The sequence below is a fragment of the Trifolium pratense genome, linkage group LG7 (assembly GCF_020283565.1).
Source record: "Trifolium pratense cultivar HEN17-A07 linkage group LG7, ARS_RC_1.1, whole genome shotgun sequence".
In the NCBI taxonomy this organism is placed as follows: domain Eukaryota; kingdom Viridiplantae; phylum Streptophyta; class Magnoliopsida; order Fabales; family Fabaceae; genus Trifolium; species Trifolium pratense.
In genome coordinates this window covers 1,186,770-1,202,556 of record NC_060065.1, presented here as the reverse complement: position 1 = coordinate 1,202,556, position 15,787 = coordinate 1,186,770, and the positions used below count along the sequence as shown (strand labels likewise).

The following is a 15,787-nucleotide window of genomic DNA, read 5'->3' as shown; positions in this document are numbered from 1 at the left end:
TTAGTGATATTTGAGTCAGATTTTTATTTTAAACTTTTGTCTGCTACTCCATAATACTAATGTCTATCTGTAATAATGATCGTATTATAAAGAGAAAATGTGATGTAATAATAACTAGTATGTTTTTTATTTTTTATATCTAAATGATAAGTATGTTATAACTGAGCATTGAATACCCCATGTGAGTGATTTATGAAGCCACGTTCTTGGAGTTGAATATTCTACTGCAATTTGCGGGTCTGCTTAATCGTGCCATTTTCATTGTAGTTGTACTAGTACTACTATCTTTTAAGGGTAAGATCTTCTCATAAGTCATAATCATAAAATACTGCCAATTTACCAATAGAGTTGGTTACAGTGTTAGTGTTACTCACTCAGACAGACCTCTAAGAAGATATTCTAAGTTGGATTTTAGGAAGTATTCTGATTTCAAAGATTTAAAAAACATAACAGATCAATTTGTCTCAAAATAAAGTAGTAAAAGGACTAAAATCTACAACCCAAAGAGACACATGAAAATTGTATAATTCACTATTTTATTGACAAATATTGATCGATAGCAAAACTCTCCTTGTAAATTGTTAAATAGATTGAAAGAAGTAAAATAAGACGAAAATCTATCTAACAAGAAATAATTTTTGTAGACATTCTTATTTCTCCTAAATTTTAACAATTAAATTTTATCTGAGGTACCTATAATTATATATTTTGGGGTAGCTAAATATAACATATATGATTTATTCAAATAAAGCAATAATTTTAGGGTAGCACAAGATAAGTTGTCTCTCACGATTGAAGGACTTTCATAAGGTAAAAAATTGAACTTTTAACCATATGCTTAAAAAATTCAAGACTATTATCACTTGAATTAATTTATTATTAAAGCAACAAAAGTAATTCTAATATATACTATGTTTGAAAATTTTATCAATAAAATAGAGGAAATGAGTAATCATGATGTTAATTTTTTTTTCTACCTCATTTTTTTTATAACTTCCTTAGGGAGTAGTCCTCTTATTTTTTTTTAATTTTTTTATTTATTTTGCTTCTCTTCTCTTCTTTTCTTTTGTTTGGCTTTGTAACAAAAAAATTGTGAATATACGATTTCATTTCTTAATTATGTTTTTCCTCATTTTAAACAAACTTAAATCCTATCTTTCAAACTCCTTAACTTTTAGCTTAACCAGTTCAACCATCTGAGCTATTTATCCCAACCCATTATAGGTTTTTGAATTATTTTAAAAATAATTTAGATAAATTATATCATAAATTATTTATTTTTTTGTAGGACAATAGCCAAAATTTTATCTTTAAGATGAATAAAGTGGAGTGTTCGATGCATAGAGTCCTGTGTCTATACTAACTAAATTAAACTCGCAATAAATTTCATAAAATTGCGATATTTCTACTAACTGAACCAAACTCATCGAGTGTTGGATACATGTATAATTTATGGAAAATGTTAGACAGTATCTCAGATGCTATTAATAAGCTTTTTAGTATGTTTAACGAGTGTCGCGAGTGACTGTTTAACATTACCCATAATTTATTTATTTACATGAGGAGGGTATACAAATGAAGTCCTTGGAGGTAATTAAATTAGGAGTTGATCCCGAAAGTAAGAGTTATTTCATCTCCGCCCCGTTTCTCCACAAAAACATTGCACTCTGTATATGTGGAGGACGTTTTGAATCAACAAATAAACTCTGAGCAATATGAAGAAGATCTCAGGGTCAATTTGGTCAATGCTGCATCTCTCTCTCCTTTTTCTACTCATCGCCATCGGAATGTTATCGCCACCTTCTCATGCCGTTGACGACAAATGTGCTGCCTGTAAAGCTGTTGCGGTAACCAACCACCTCTTTATTTTCAGTTCTTTCAATTATTCAATGAATCATCGATTCAATTTTTGCTGATTTGATTTGATCCGATTTTGTGTTGCAGGGGGAGCTTGAGATTGGACTTTCCAGGGTATACACATGTGTATTTCAATTCACTTCAATTCAATCGTGTCTGTAATATATTATATTAAGATCCATTCATTGCGTTTGCATTTGCATTTACACAGGAGAAGCCGCGGAATCATTTGGATATGCGCCATCGCTTGGACTCCAAGGGCCAGCGTCAAGGAAAGTTAATCGATTACAGGTATATAATTTATGAAATAAACCTTCAATTTGCTCCATAAACTATGTATAGATATTATAAATAGTCCTTTAACTATTCTGAAAATAGGATAAATAATGATAGTTTAGGCACTAGTTTGATGGATTAATAATGGTTTAGATGCTATTTATCGTATTTCTATAATGATGATTCATGGACTAAATCGAATCGAAGGTTTACTCTAATTTAGATTTCACATACCTTATACTTATGTATGTACCTATACTTTCAACAGTTCAACTTTACACACCTCTTTTAATTAGAAGCTTGAGGGAAAGGGAATTGCTGAAATGAATAGATAGGATGTAGGGAAAATTGATAACTGAATTCTCTACTTCTTTTTCATTTCCAGAATTCAATCTGACATTTGACAATGAAACATTTGGTCATCTCATTTCTTCAAACAATTATAATTACATCTAATGTATGTTTATCTCTCTGAACGAAAATATGTATTTGTTTTTTTTTTTTTTTTGGAATAGAAGAGGGCAAAAGCCCGTATTTGTTCTCTTTACTTACTCGCATCTAATACTGACTTAACTGTGAAACTGTTTTGTACAATATTCAGAATCAGTGAATTAAGAGTTGTTGATCTTCTTGATGGCCTTTGCGATAAGATGCAAGACTACACACTCAGGGTGCGCTTGCTTAATTACTTTATATTGGTTCCTTATCTTAGAATTTTGTTGAATAGGTTTTGGGTATCTGTATGGAAATTTAGTTTATCTTTTATGTTGCAAGAAACTTACATGCGTCTTTATCTGCTACGACTTCTTTATCTATTTGATTCTGTTACATATTTTAGATATTCCAGCATGGGCATTATTCGCATTTTGTTTCCATCTGTTTTTGCAGATATTTCCAGATTCACATGAATGGTATAAAGTGGGTAACTGGGATAACCTCGTAACAAGTATGCACTCTATTTCATCTACCTTTGGTTTAGCATGCTTGACTTGATGAAATCTCTCCCTTTGTTTGCTAACCACTCCATATATTTCCAGAACTGTTACTTTATGGGTTCTTCAGCCTTAAGAAATGCTAAAGTTTTCATGGAAAATAATTGAGGAGCATAGTTATGAAAATATTATGTTACATTTTAATGCTACAACTGTCTATTCTGGTATATTTGGGCTTTATGGTACTCAATATAGCAATGATATGTTGAAACAATTGAAAATGTAAGAGATAATTGTTAACTTGCTTGTTGAGATAGAATGAATGAGTTATCTTGATAATAAAAAAAAAGAATGAATGAGTTTTAAATATTACAAAAATTCACGCCGGATCAAAATATACATAATATTTAGCATTTTGATTGCTTGTCTCCAAAAACTGGAAATGTAGCTGTAATTTAAGTAGATTCCTCAAGTATTTAAGAATCCTGTTTGTGAGATTTTTACATGTCAATTTATGAACCTTTCACCTATAATGCAAATACCTGATTTTGAAGTGTCCTTATTTCACATTGGTCATGTATAACTTAAGTATTAAGGAGTAAGATATTAATTCCTTAGTGTAACTTGGATGAATTATTTCAGTTTATTGATTTGTGATGCTTATTTCAGTGTTTACCATTTAAGTTGTTTACTTTTTGTTTTCTGTTTTTAATACTTTGACTAGTAAATATTTGAAAAGGTTTCTTTAATTCTCACCTAAGTTATTTGAACAAATATTTTTCTAAACAGATAAACAAGAAGCTCGGGCATATTCGAAAGATATCTCTTCTTATTGTGGAAGGTAAGAGGCAACGAGGTTTATGTTTTAACTTTAATATTTTTGAACAGGGGATATTTATGGCATCAAAGCTTTTCCTTTTGCAAGAAGTGACTTTAAAGCTTGAGTACTGCTGCTGTGCACTAACCATCTGTGTGTAATGTGACCAGATTACTTGAAGAAACTGAAGATGAGGTGAATTTTCATTTTTCTCGACTCTTCTGGAATTATTGTACATATGTTTATCTGCATTATATGGTATGATGAATTATTTCTAATGATGCCATGTCTCGTAGCTGACTGAATTGATAAAGAAAGGATCTGTTAAAGTGGGAGGTGTGAGCAAAGTTCTTTGTCAAGACTTGAGCAAACATTGCAGTCAGACGAGGTAACTTCAAAGATAATAGTTAGAAATTATTTTACATTAGTGTTTCACTTGATTTTCTGGTATACATTTGTTGTAGTTGCGAGCTTTTGTGTACCCAAAAGTTTGTATGGTCTAGGTTCATATCATTATTTATTGATCAGGAACATCCTTGCTTTCATTTAGCTTTCGTTTGAGGAGCCTACCCTTTCTGGCCTGTTGTGCTTGTGCCTAATGGGGTTTATATTAATGAGTTTGAATGTGTCAGTCGTATCATAGATGACCTTTAACACAAAGGAATTAGGATAGTTTTGGGCTTGCTTTTCAAAGCTTTTTGTTGCCCTCTTCAGAATTCTCTGTCATCCATTTGGTTAATTACCATGTTATTATGTTATAATGGTAGAGAAGTTTGCACCCCAAAAAAATAATGATAGAGAAGATACTATATGGGTGGTTCAGTGACAAAGTCTTTATGCAATTATTTTCATACAATTTTCTTATGATTTATTTAACTGAGGTAAACTATATACTACTCCAATAGACAATAGCTAGCTTGTAGGGGCTAATGCCATGGTGGACTTGCACCTACGACCGCCCCTGGTTACAAATACTCAAAATGATAAACTACAAAGACCTACCTTAAGAGGAAACATTAAAATAAATCATAATAAGTTGCTTTGCAAGTTGGCAGTCAGAACATACTTGCACTATGTCAATGGATGTATTTTTAAAACTTAAAAACTTACATAACGGAAAATAATGTGTTTTTGCAGTGTATCACATGAGACGGAGGTCGATGACGATGAAGACGACCGGGAGCTCTAAAACCCTGGATATTAGGGTGGTTGGAAATATCTGCCTTTCGGCACTTATAAGTTAACAGAAAGCATCACAAAATTGTTGTAGTTGGAGTTAGAATGAGTTTCATTTTTCTTAATTATTAAGAGACATTTTAATGATGTGGTTGATCGGACTCTAATCAAGTTATGAGTCACTTTTGACTATGACTTTAGGATTGTCCACTGCACTCATAAATCTTTTATTTTGAATGTTTGGCAATTCAGAGATGTATTACCTCTACAGATAAATACCAGTAGTTACATAAACAAGAACATTCACAAGTCTCATAACAAACATCGTAGGTTTGTGGATACAAGAGAGGTTAACATATGTGCCGACCGCTGATGAGGGAACTTTGTTTTTTTTGTTCCTTTGCTTTTGTTTAGATTTTGCTTCCTCACTTTCCCTTCTCTGGAGGGATTTGGCTGTGTTTGTATGATGATTCACCTAGTGCTGAGTCTTTATCTTAAAGGTTACGATTGTGTTTGGTAACTTAGATGAAACTATAAAGTCGAAAATATATTGCTTGTCTATATGGAAATATGTCATAGAATAAAAGATCGCTTTTTGAAGATTTTAAAGTTAGTCTGGCATACCCTTAAAATTGAGGATAGAAATAAACTCAAATGAAATGTAAATAAAAAATTGGTTCCTAAAAAAAATTCTTTAATTTCATTGAAAACCTGACCAAGATTTCTATCTCCCTCAAAAATAAAATTTTCTGTTTGAGTGAAAGCAAGTTGTCAATCTGTGTTGTTTGTATACGACTGAAGCATTCACTGTTCTTACCATACCTTTTGTCCCTTACAAGCCAGCAAGTATTTTCTACTTTTGGTTTGTATTGTTTTAGTGAAGAAAGGAATCGCAAAACATGTATGATGATGATGTAATGCACAAAAAGATAATAAATTTTTTCTACCTTGAAACAAAAGAAATGGGAAATTTTACTACCTCATTTATTATGTACAAAAAAATGCTAAGGAAATATTATCAAGTTGAACAAATAATTTGAGATTGAAATAAATGGAAGCAGCACCAGAGGGAAAAGATACCCCTCAGCAGGCAGCAAGATACATCAACATCAATAATTTTATACATACAGACATACATCCATCCTTTCTAAACATAAACAATCATAATGAGCTAAACTAACACTCTAATACACCCTTAAGTAAAGTGAGGCTTTCTGCTGATATACTCCTCCTGACTCGAGAAGGAGGTATCTCTATCCTAGGAGGAGGATCCGGTGAGAAACATACTACAATAACAGTTAAATTATCACATGAGTTACGCTTAAGAGCCTCTCTGACCAACTCTCTTGAACACCTTTGAGGATCATTATGTATCATCAACTCTTTTCTTGCCATGGTCACAGCACATTGGTTACTCATTACATCCCACAGGCCATCACAGCCCATAATCAAGAATTCATCATCCTCAGTCAATAAGGTTTCCTGCAACTCTGGCTCGGAACTCAAAGGGCAGGCAGAACCCTTAGGACCCTTCATGTGCCAGTCTCCTAAGGCACGTGAAACGGATAATTGGCCATTCAAGTATCCATCATATACCACTCCACCAAGTTTTTCAATCCTTAGCCTTTCTGAAGTGCAATTTGGTTTCTGGTCTCTTGACATTTCAATTGCTCTACCTCGTCTCCCCAGTACAGCTCGACAATCCCCCGCATTTGCAATTAACATGGTCCTGTCAATGATGAAATTGTCACAAGTTGAGGGAGGGAGCTTATAAGAAATCATGCTACAACTGAGAACAAAATGCTTATAGGATTTTTACCATATAAACTATGATTAAATAAGCAAATTCAATTATATTGTTATCAAACATTGATAGTGTGGCTATGTACTAAGTACTAACATTCATTTAAACAAATTTAGGATCTAACGAACAACCAACAAAATGGAAAATTATGTAAGCATAATGCAAGCTCGTTACCTGCCAAATACAAGAGCAGTTAAAGCCGTGGTGCCAGAGGAGATATCAAGCGAACTGGAATCTGCAAATGCATAATCGGCTTTCATAAATGCACTTGTAATTGCCTTCCCCACACAAGTTGGAAATTGGGAGTCCTCAACGATGAGTCTAAGAAGGTTATTTCTTACAAATAAAGCAGCGTCTGTTCCTCCGTGACCATCAAACACCTGAACAGTGAGTAAAAATTAGGCATGAATCAACACATGAATGTAAAAATTAGGCTCTATCGTCGTAGCAGAATGTAAACTGTAAACTTGGGTAAGAATAGCATACAAACCCCATAGAAAGCTCCAGGAAAAGGAATATTGGAAGCAGAACCTATGTGATGAATAAGATCATCTATACATATGTGTTCATCTTCCATATATTGTTTAGGTCCTCTTTCAGCACAACTTCCCGACCGAAATATGGGTACAAACTCTGTCTTGTCTTCAGAAGATGATTTACTCCCAGTAACCTCAGCATCAGCACTCTTAAAAAATAAAGAGAGAAACATACAAATCAAATAACCTAAGCTATCAAAATACTGTAGTATGGTAACAAATGAAGTAACAATCTTCACAGCATTTATGTTCATATCAGTTTAGAAGATAAATTATGAAGACATAACAATAGCATTATTAAAACTTAGAAAAAATCTATACAATTGTAATAAAAACAGAAAAGGAAGACACACTCCTTAACAAATAATAAGCAAAATTAAGATGATTTGTGATTCACATTTAAACTTATTATTCTCATTTATCTTTGAGGTGTGCCAAGGATCAAACCCGCGCCGCGACAACTAGGGATCAATACTTCTTCTCACATGACCAGTGTGGACATGTGATATCGACCTTATTAATCTCATTTAAAAGTATAACTTCACGTCGTAATTTCGTAAACTACCTACATGGCATTTAATTGCATAAAAAAAAGTCATTAATTATTAAGAACATTTCTTATATACCATCATTAAGTAGAATGAAAAGAGTCAATTATTGCTTATATTTTGTTGCAACTTAAATGTGCCAAAATCTCACTTAAATTTTATCATCATGGAACAAAAGCATATCAAGCAAAACAACAAAAGTAAATAACTTGAAGTATGAACAACAAAGGATCAAAAGAAACAAAACATGACATGGCATAAGCTTAAAAAGTTTACTTAAACCAAAATTATGACAAATAATTAAAACTTAACAACAAATGGAGATGATTAATTAACATACCAAATCTGATGAAGCCACCATCAATCTGGTGGAGCTAAGGCAGTGTCTCAAACTGGATGCATGCCTTGGAGGCTTACCAATTGGGGTTGGTTTTAGATTATTGAAATCCTCTGATTTCTCATCATCATTATTATCATGAATAACCTTAAAAGAATTGTCTTTGTTGTAATCGTCACCTTCTAATATTGTAATTGGAGGAGAAAATTCCATTTTTACAGGCATAACAATCTTTTCAAAATCATACATAAATTAATGCAAAAAACAATTAAAAGGGGAATTTTTTTCACAATTAGGGATAATAATAATATAAAAAAAAAACTTTCTTTTTTGGCTTTTGCAGTGAATTATTGAAACCCAGAGAAGAAATTAACAGAGGAATGTTAGAATTGAAGAGAAAGAAGAAAGAAAGGGAAATTGTTTGGAATTGGAATTGAAGGAAGAAAAACTGCGTGTGGCGGTTCTGGATGGGGAATATGGACACGTGTGAAGTTATTAGTGGGTGTTGTGGATGGCCTTTACTAGATTGTGTCCTAACCGTTGGATCTGTTATGAAGATACTTAGATGTTGGGTTTGTTTTTGTTACGGACAAAAAAGTCAAGGGACAAGGCATTGGATCCTCAAACAACACGTTTCGACAAATCATTGGATGTTACTTCTCTCTCAATCTTCTTTAGCTCTCTTCATTACCTAGTACGTCCTATTTTACCAATGGATAAATTAATGCACCAAAGTTGTACCAACAATTAAATTAATGCATGTAAAAAAAAAAATTAAATTGAAGTACATTTTTACCTTTTCATACAATCCTAAAAAAAAAATTATGAAACCCTCGACTAAAAAGTAAATAGTATATTCTCATAAATAAAATTGAGTGGTTAGTCGTAGAAATATTTGATATGCAAAGATTTAAGTTTGAATTTGAGATTTTTCATTTCTGTAATATTTAACAAAAAAATGAAAATAGTATAACTATAAATTAATTAAAACAATGGAATTTAGATTTTATGTTGGAGATTGTTGGAAAAACTTTTTTTTGAAGAAGTTAAATTAGCCCAAATTAGCACTAGAGAGAATCGAACTTCAGACTTCAAGAGGAGCACACTCCCAGGTCTCAAGCCAATACCAAGATTGTTTGAAAAACTTGAACAAAAAGAAGATGAATACTCCTCCCGTTCCATTCTATAAGACTTACTTTGACTAAATGTACTATTTATATGTCTTGTTTTGACTGTATTTTTCTAAAGGTATATAAATGTAAATATTATCATATAAGATCTTGTTTGATTTGTTTCGATGAATATTTTCGAAATATCAAATTTCTATAATTTTTACTAATGGATAATTAAAGATATTCGTAATCAAAATTATGTATTGGCATACATGCAATGGTCAATGAGTTCTTATATTTTGAGACGGAGAGAGTATGATACAGGTTGCACAAGTAAATTTTAAAGCGTGCGCGAACATACTAAGTTTTATGTTCGATTCATCCTCGATTTATGCGAATCAGATGCAAATGGTAAATTGACACATTTGCTTTAGGATACTTTTGAATCCTTGAAGTGAATTGCACACTCCGAGTTCAAGATCAAAGATATTTTATAGTACGAAGTTTCTTCGGTTAATCTTGTGTACTAGAGAAAAAAAAAACGGCCTAGAAATAATTTAGGCAGAATTTTTAGTGTTTCTGTTATATAGATACTCATCATTTAGCGAATGAAAACAAGTATTTTTTGAGTGTGTAACAATCATCATCCGTTACATTCGAATAACGTTTAAATAATCACTTAAGAAACGCGCTAGTTCTATGACTTAAACTCTCGCTCATACATCTCATGGAACACAATTCAACACTAAACAGATACAACTCTTTAAAGGTGAGACATACACTACCCCTTAATCATTTAGAAATATTTACTCAAACAATGAAACAAGTCATATAAATAGATTTATATATAATACTCGCAACAAACTTTTAATCAAATTTAACTTCACATGCACATGACTTGTTTTTATTAATGTTAAATAAATACTTTAAATTATTAAAGGGTGGTTTGCAAGAAAAACCCTCTTTAACTTTTATCAATGAATTAATCAACTGTATGAAAACAAAATACATAGAGCATGATACTCAAAACCTACATCCACATGATCAGATGCCTAACTTTGCTAAAAAAAACACAACCACAAAACCATGGGCAACCTTGTGGCCTCAATGTGAATAAATTTTATTGAATAGCCTAGATTCTTCGGTCAAAAATATGTATAATTTACATACGATAAAATGTGATAATTATTCAAATGCACTTTATCTAAATTCTTCATGTATTTATTTATCATGATGAATGATAAAAAAATATATTTTACTTTCTCACGTGTTCACATGTTGACACATGAGAGAATTTATATATGTTTTGTCTGTTTTTAATCATAAACATATCATATATTGTAAAAAAATATCATAGATTTAATATGAGAAAAATCATATACAAATATATATAAATAGTAAAAAAACAAAAATGACGTAATAAAAAAAATACTAATAGACTAAATCATTAAAGTTATAAACTAAAAATGTATTTTTTTTCTTTCCACATGTGATTAAAAATATCTGAAATTTAAATTTGTCATACGGCCGGCCTTTACATTACATGACTTAAAATAAAATAATTAGAAATGTGAAAAGAAATTAAGAAACTAAAGTTAAAAAATGATCACGTGTATAAAGTGTGAAACAGTTTGTTTAGAGGGATAAGATTTGGCTGGGTGATGATGATGGCTAAGTAAATCAAATATAGTATGCTAATAATTATTATAATAATTGCAATTAGCAAAGGCAGGTGAACGTGAACCCCACTCCCTTTCCCATTCCCACCCAGGTAAGGTAAGGTGTGTGTGTCCTTACTTTTTGTGCTCTTTTCTAACAATAATATCATCACCCCATTTTTGGGAAAATTTCATTTCTATTTCATAGTGTAATATTTTTTCATTCTTCAGACCAACCGACATAACACACACACATACTGCTTAGAAGTTAGATGCTACATAGTACACCAGTACATAGATAGATACACTTTGCGTGTCTTTAAGTTTTCCATTTTCTCATAATACTTGAACAAAATGCATTTCATAAATGGAACTGTTTAGTTTACAATTTTTATATATGATGATGATGAATTTGTTTTATTATTATTGGGTGTTGGTGTTGGTGGTGGTTGTGCTCCCCTATTATTTGGGAGTCAAAGGAGTTTATTCAAATTCAACAACTATTTCAAATGTCTCATTTTCAAGACCCTCCGTTGTAAATATTGGTGCTATCTTCACCTTTGATTCCTCCATTGGTAAAGTTGCTAAACTTGCCATGGAACAAGCTGTTATAGATGTCAACTCTAATTCCTCCATTCTTCATTCAACTCAACTTGTTCTTCATATGCAAACTTCCAATTGTAGTGGTTTTGATGGCATGATTCAAGGTAATCTAATCCCTATCTTTCATTCATATTAGATTCAAATTCATTCATAAATAAACATGTAGTATTTGTATTGTTAAGTAGTCACACATGGGATTGTTCAGGAGAAACCAAGTTCATTTCTGTTGGGAACAATTTTTGGCCAAACTTTACTTAACTCGCGTCCGAACTCGAGGTTTACACACACAAAAAAAACCCCACATGGGATGTGAGATGACATTAATACGAGTTTATAAGTTTATAAAGTGGAGGCACTCCTCACCTCACAAGCTGGTTTTGTAGGGTTGAGTTAGACTCAACTCCTAATTCTAAGATGGTATTAGAGCTTTTCCAAGACCCATTTGACCACCTGCTATCAGCTTTCCACTATCGGGCCACCCACGGGTTATATCCACACACATTCTCACCTTACATGCCGGTTTTATAGGAGTTAAGCCCAACTACCAATTCTAAGATATTGTACTTAGTTATGATTTACAATTTGTTGTGTTCAGTTATTGACTAGCACTGACAGTTGTTGAGTAGCAACGACGTTTAACAGTAAATCACAGTATTTCATTAGACATACATCAATGACATTTAACGGTAAATCACATGATTGAACAAAGATTGTTGAACCTGTTGTATTTTGTATTGATTGCAGCTTTGCGGTTCATGGAGACGGATGTAATTGCTATATTGGGACCACAATCTTCTGTAGTTTCTCACATAGTATCCCATGTTGCAAACGAGCTTCGTGTTCCTATGTTGTCATTTGCAGCAACAGACCCTACACTCTCGTCTTTGCAATTCCCTTTCTTTGTCAGGACGACACTAAGCGATTCGTACCAAATGACAGCTGTTTCTGAAATAATTGATTTTTATGGATGGAAGGAAGTTATTGCTATTTATGTAGATGATGATTATGGACGAAACGGTGTGTCTGCGTTAGATGATGCGTTAGCAAGGAGGCGTTGTAGAATCTCCTATAAGGCAGGAATCAAATCAGGACCTGATGTTGATAGAAATGAAATCACCAATTTGCTTGTGAGTGTCGCAATGATGCAGTCTAGGGTTATTGTTGTTCATACACATTCTAATTCTGGATTTATGATCTTCAAAGTTGCGCGATATCTTGGGATGATGCAGGAGGGTTATGTCTGGATAGCCACAGATTGGCTTTCCACTGTTATAGATTCTGGGTCTCTTCATTCAGAGACAATGGATACTCTGCAAGGTGCGCTTGTTTTGCGCCAGCATACACCCGATACTGATAGGAAGAAAGCGTTTTTATCCAGGTGGAACAAGTTAACCGGTGGTTCCTTGGGGCTAAATTCTTATGGCCTCCATGCTTATGACTCTGTTTGGCTCGTTGCACAGGCTATTGATAAATTTTTTAGTCAGGGTGGGGTCGTTTCGTGTACCAATTACACAAGTTTGCATGATGATAAGGGAAAGGGAGGTGGTCTTAACCTTGATGCCATGAGCATATTTGACAATGGAACACTTCTGTTGAAAAACATATTGCAGAGTGATTTTGTTGGATTATCAGGTCCATTGAAATTTGATTCAGAAAAATCTCCTTATCGTCCTGCCTATGACATCATTAATGTTGTTGGAAATGGTGTTCGTCGAGTTGGCTACTGGTCTAACTATTCTGGTCTGTCAATTGTATCTCCTGAGACGTTGTATGCTAACCCACCTAATAGATCAAGTGCAAACCAGCACCTTCACACTGTGATATGGCCCGGAGAAACATTATCCAGGCCCCGTGGATGGGTCTTCCCAAATAATGGCAAACAATTGAGAATTGGTGTGCCTATTAGAGCCAGTTTCCGTGAATTTGTCTCACCGGTGAAGGGAACTGATAATTTTAAAGGGTTTTGCATTGATGTATTTATAGCAGCTGTAAACTTGTTACCATATGCCATTCCTTATCGATTTGTGCCATTCGGAGATGGCCTAAAAAATCCAAGCTACACAGGACTTGTCAACTTAATAACCGCTGGTGTAAGTACTACCTAATAAACCTGATACTCTATGTATGCTAACGCTCTTTAGCTTTGCTAATTCTTTCATTTACGTGTTAAAGGTTTTAGATGGTGCTATTGGTGACATTGCTATTGTCACAAACCGGACCAGGATTGTAGATTTTACACAGCCATATGCTGCATCTGGACTTGTTGTGGTTGCCCCTTTTAAGAAGATCAATTCCGGCGGTTGGTCTTTCTTGCAGCCGTTCACTCCTTTTATGTGGATTGTGACTGCTTGTTTCTTTTTCTTCGTCGGGATAGTTGTATGGATTTTGGAACACAGGATAAATGATGAGTTCAGGGGTCCACCTAAACAACAAATTATAACCATATTATGGTCAGCTATCTGTTTAATCATCATCTGCTTTGTTTTGCTAAATAGTTGTTAGATTTTCAGGATATGATTCGTTTTCGTTTTGAATATGTGGTCTCGATCGTTTCTGATCCATCTATTTTTACCATCCATGCAGGTTTAGTCTGTCGACTCTATTTTTTTCCCACAGTAAGTAATACTCCAGTTACTTTTGTTTGTTGAAACTTCAGTCAAAATAATGAAGCAACTTCATTTGGGTTTTTCTTCATTATTTCTGCAGGAGAGAATACAATGAGTACTCTTGGTCGTGGTGTGGTACTCATATGGTTGTTTGTGGTTTTGATCATTAATTCCAGCTACACTGCAAGTTTAACATCCATACTCACGGTGCAGCAGTTATCTTCATCTATCACCGGAATAGATAGTTTAAAAGCTAGTGATGAACCTATAGGGTTCCAGGTAGGTTCATTTGCGGAACGTTACTTGACTGAAGATCTTGGAATATCCAAATCTAGACTGATTCCCCTTGGTTCGCCAGAAGAATATGCCAAGTCACTTCAGCTTGGTCCTAAGAAAGGAGGTGTCGCTGCTATTATAGATGAACGACCCTATGTTGAAATATTCTTATCAACCCAATGCACATTCAGGATTGTAGGTCAAGAGTTCACCAGAAGTGGGTGGGGTTTTGTAAGTATCTCTACCTTTTCGATCAATACTCAATGTGGGTTGTTAATATATACATCTGACTAACTCATCAACATCCCGAGTTTGTGTTGTCAATATTATAATTGCGAAACTCTGTTTTTTTTTTCTTTGGCCATGCCAGGCATTCCCTCGGGACTCTCCTTTAGCGGTGGATTTGTCAACTGCTATTCTACAACTTTCAGAAACTGGTGATCTGCAGCGGATTCATGATAAGTGGATGACGCGAAGCAGCTGTAGTTTAGACAATACCGAAATTGAGTCAGATCGACTTCAACTCAAAAGTTTTTGGGGTCTATTCATCATTTGTGGGATGGCTTGCTTTATTGCTCTTGTCATACATTTTTTGCAGATTATGTTACAGTTAAGGCATTCGGCTCCTTCTGAACCAGGTTCTAATGTTGGCCCAATTCGAAGATTTCTTTCACTCGTTGATGAGAAGGAAAGTCCATCAAGGAGTGAAAGAAGAAAGAGGAACGGAGACGAAATATCAGCTGAAGATCAGCTTGGAAGACAACCAAAGAGGCTACAAAGAGTAACAGCAGCATAGTTCAAATCAAACAATATACCTTTTGATGCCTTTGTGTTTATGTCTGTACAAATTCCATTGATTCTAGTTCTAGTTATTCTAGTTATAGCATTATACTTCTTACACGATATAACTTGGAAGTTTTTCAGGGAATGTTACCTGATTTACTTGTACTATTACATTCAATATGGGCTATAAAACATAGACCAAACCATCTTCAATAGTTAGCACAAATTTAAATACCAATAAGAATGTATATTTGTAGTGAGTATTTCAATTTTCATTCACAGCTTTGCATAATTGCATGCCCTCTAGAAAGTATAAAATGCATTATATAAAAATCATACCAATATAACCAAAAATTTAACAAAGTAGGGTGTTGTTTTTATATCACATTAATTAAAGTGATATACACATGCTAATATTGCTCCATGGTGGATATGTTTTTATTTATTGCTCTGCCAGTTTATGGAG

The 15,787-nt window shown here is 33.5% G+C and overlaps 3 protein-coding genes across 3 annotated transcripts; 2 read left to right on the top strand and 1 right to left on the bottom strand.

Moving 5' to 3' along the window:
* The first annotated feature begins 1,586 nt into the window (after positions 1-1,586).
* Positions 1,587-5,326, top strand: LOC123899270 (protein canopy-1). The gene is made up of 9 exons (XM_045950357.1): positions 1,587-1,847; positions 1,945-1,971; positions 2,069-2,148; positions 2,735-2,804; positions 3,022-3,079; positions 3,855-3,906; positions 4,053-4,077; positions 4,179-4,270; positions 5,020-5,326. Exons 1-9 carry the CDS (start codon positions 1,716-1,718, stop codon positions 5,069-5,071), a joined length of 588 nt encoding a protein of 195 aa, XP_045806313.1. The 5' UTR covers positions 1,587-1,715; the 3' UTR covers positions 5,072-5,326.
* A 745-nt stretch (positions 5,327-6,071) lies between these two features.
* Positions 6,072-8,749, bottom strand: LOC123899269 (probable protein phosphatase 2C 27). The gene is made up of 4 exons (XM_045950356.1): positions 8,287-8,749; positions 7,353-7,547; positions 7,037-7,242; positions 6,072-6,787 (listed from the first exon to the last, which is right to left on the bottom strand). The coding sequence occupies exons 1-4, from the start codon at positions 8,530-8,532 to the stop codon at positions 6,235-6,237; spliced, it is 1,200 nt and encodes a 399-aa protein (XP_045806312.1). The 5' UTR covers positions 8,533-8,749; the 3' UTR covers positions 6,072-6,234.
* Positions 8,750-11,040: 2,291 nt separating this feature from the next.
* Positions 11,041-15,582, top strand: LOC123899268 (glutamate receptor 3.3). Its single transcript, XM_045950355.1, has 6 exons — positions 11,041-11,760; positions 12,401-13,746; positions 13,829-14,106; positions 14,240-14,271; positions 14,363-14,769; positions 14,909-15,582. The coding sequence occupies exons 1-6, from the start codon at positions 11,421-11,423 to the stop codon at positions 15,332-15,334; spliced, it is 2,829 nt and encodes a 942-aa protein (XP_045806311.1). The 5' UTR covers positions 11,041-11,420; the 3' UTR covers positions 15,335-15,582.
* Positions 15,583-15,787: the final 205 nt, after the last annotated feature.

Excerpts from the sequence above, each read along its gene's own strand:
- LOC123899270 (XM_045950357.1), top strand. The coding sequence starts at position 1,716 with ATGAAGAAGATCTCAGGGTCAATTTGGTCAATGCTGCATCTCTCTCTC. Across the intron at positions 1,972-2,068 it reads TTGAGATTGGACTTTCCAGG|GAGAAGCCGCGGAATCATTT; the intron begins GTATACACATGT and ends GCATTTACACAG. Across the intron at positions 4,271-5,019 it reads AAACATTGCAGTCAGACGAG|TGTATCACATGAGACGGAGG; the intron begins GTAACTTCAAAG and ends GTGTTTTTGCAG.
- LOC123899269 (XM_045950356.1), bottom strand. The coding sequence starts at position 8,532 with ATGTATGATTTTGAAAAGATTGTTATGCCTGTAAAAATGGAATTTTCT. Across the intron at positions 7,548-8,286 it reads TGGTGGCTTCATCAGATTTG|AGTGCTGATGCTGAGGTTAC; the intron begins GTATGTTAATTA and ends TTATTTTTTAAG. Across the intron at positions 7,243-7,352 it reads TTCCTGGAGCTTTCTATGGG|GTGTTTGATGGTCACGGAGG; the intron begins GTTTGTATGCTA and ends CTCACTGTTCAG.
- LOC123899268 (XM_045950355.1), top strand. The coding sequence starts at position 11,421 with ATGGAACTGTTTAGTTTACAATTTTTATATATGATGATGATGAATTTG. Across the intron at positions 11,761-12,400 it reads TTTTGATGGCATGATTCAAG|CTTTGCGGTTCATGGAGACG; the intron begins GTAATCTAATCC and ends TATTGATTGCAG. Across the intron at positions 14,107-14,239 it reads CAAATTATAACCATATTATG|GTTTAGTCTGTCGACTCTAT; the intron begins GTCAGCTATCTG and ends CCATCCATGCAG.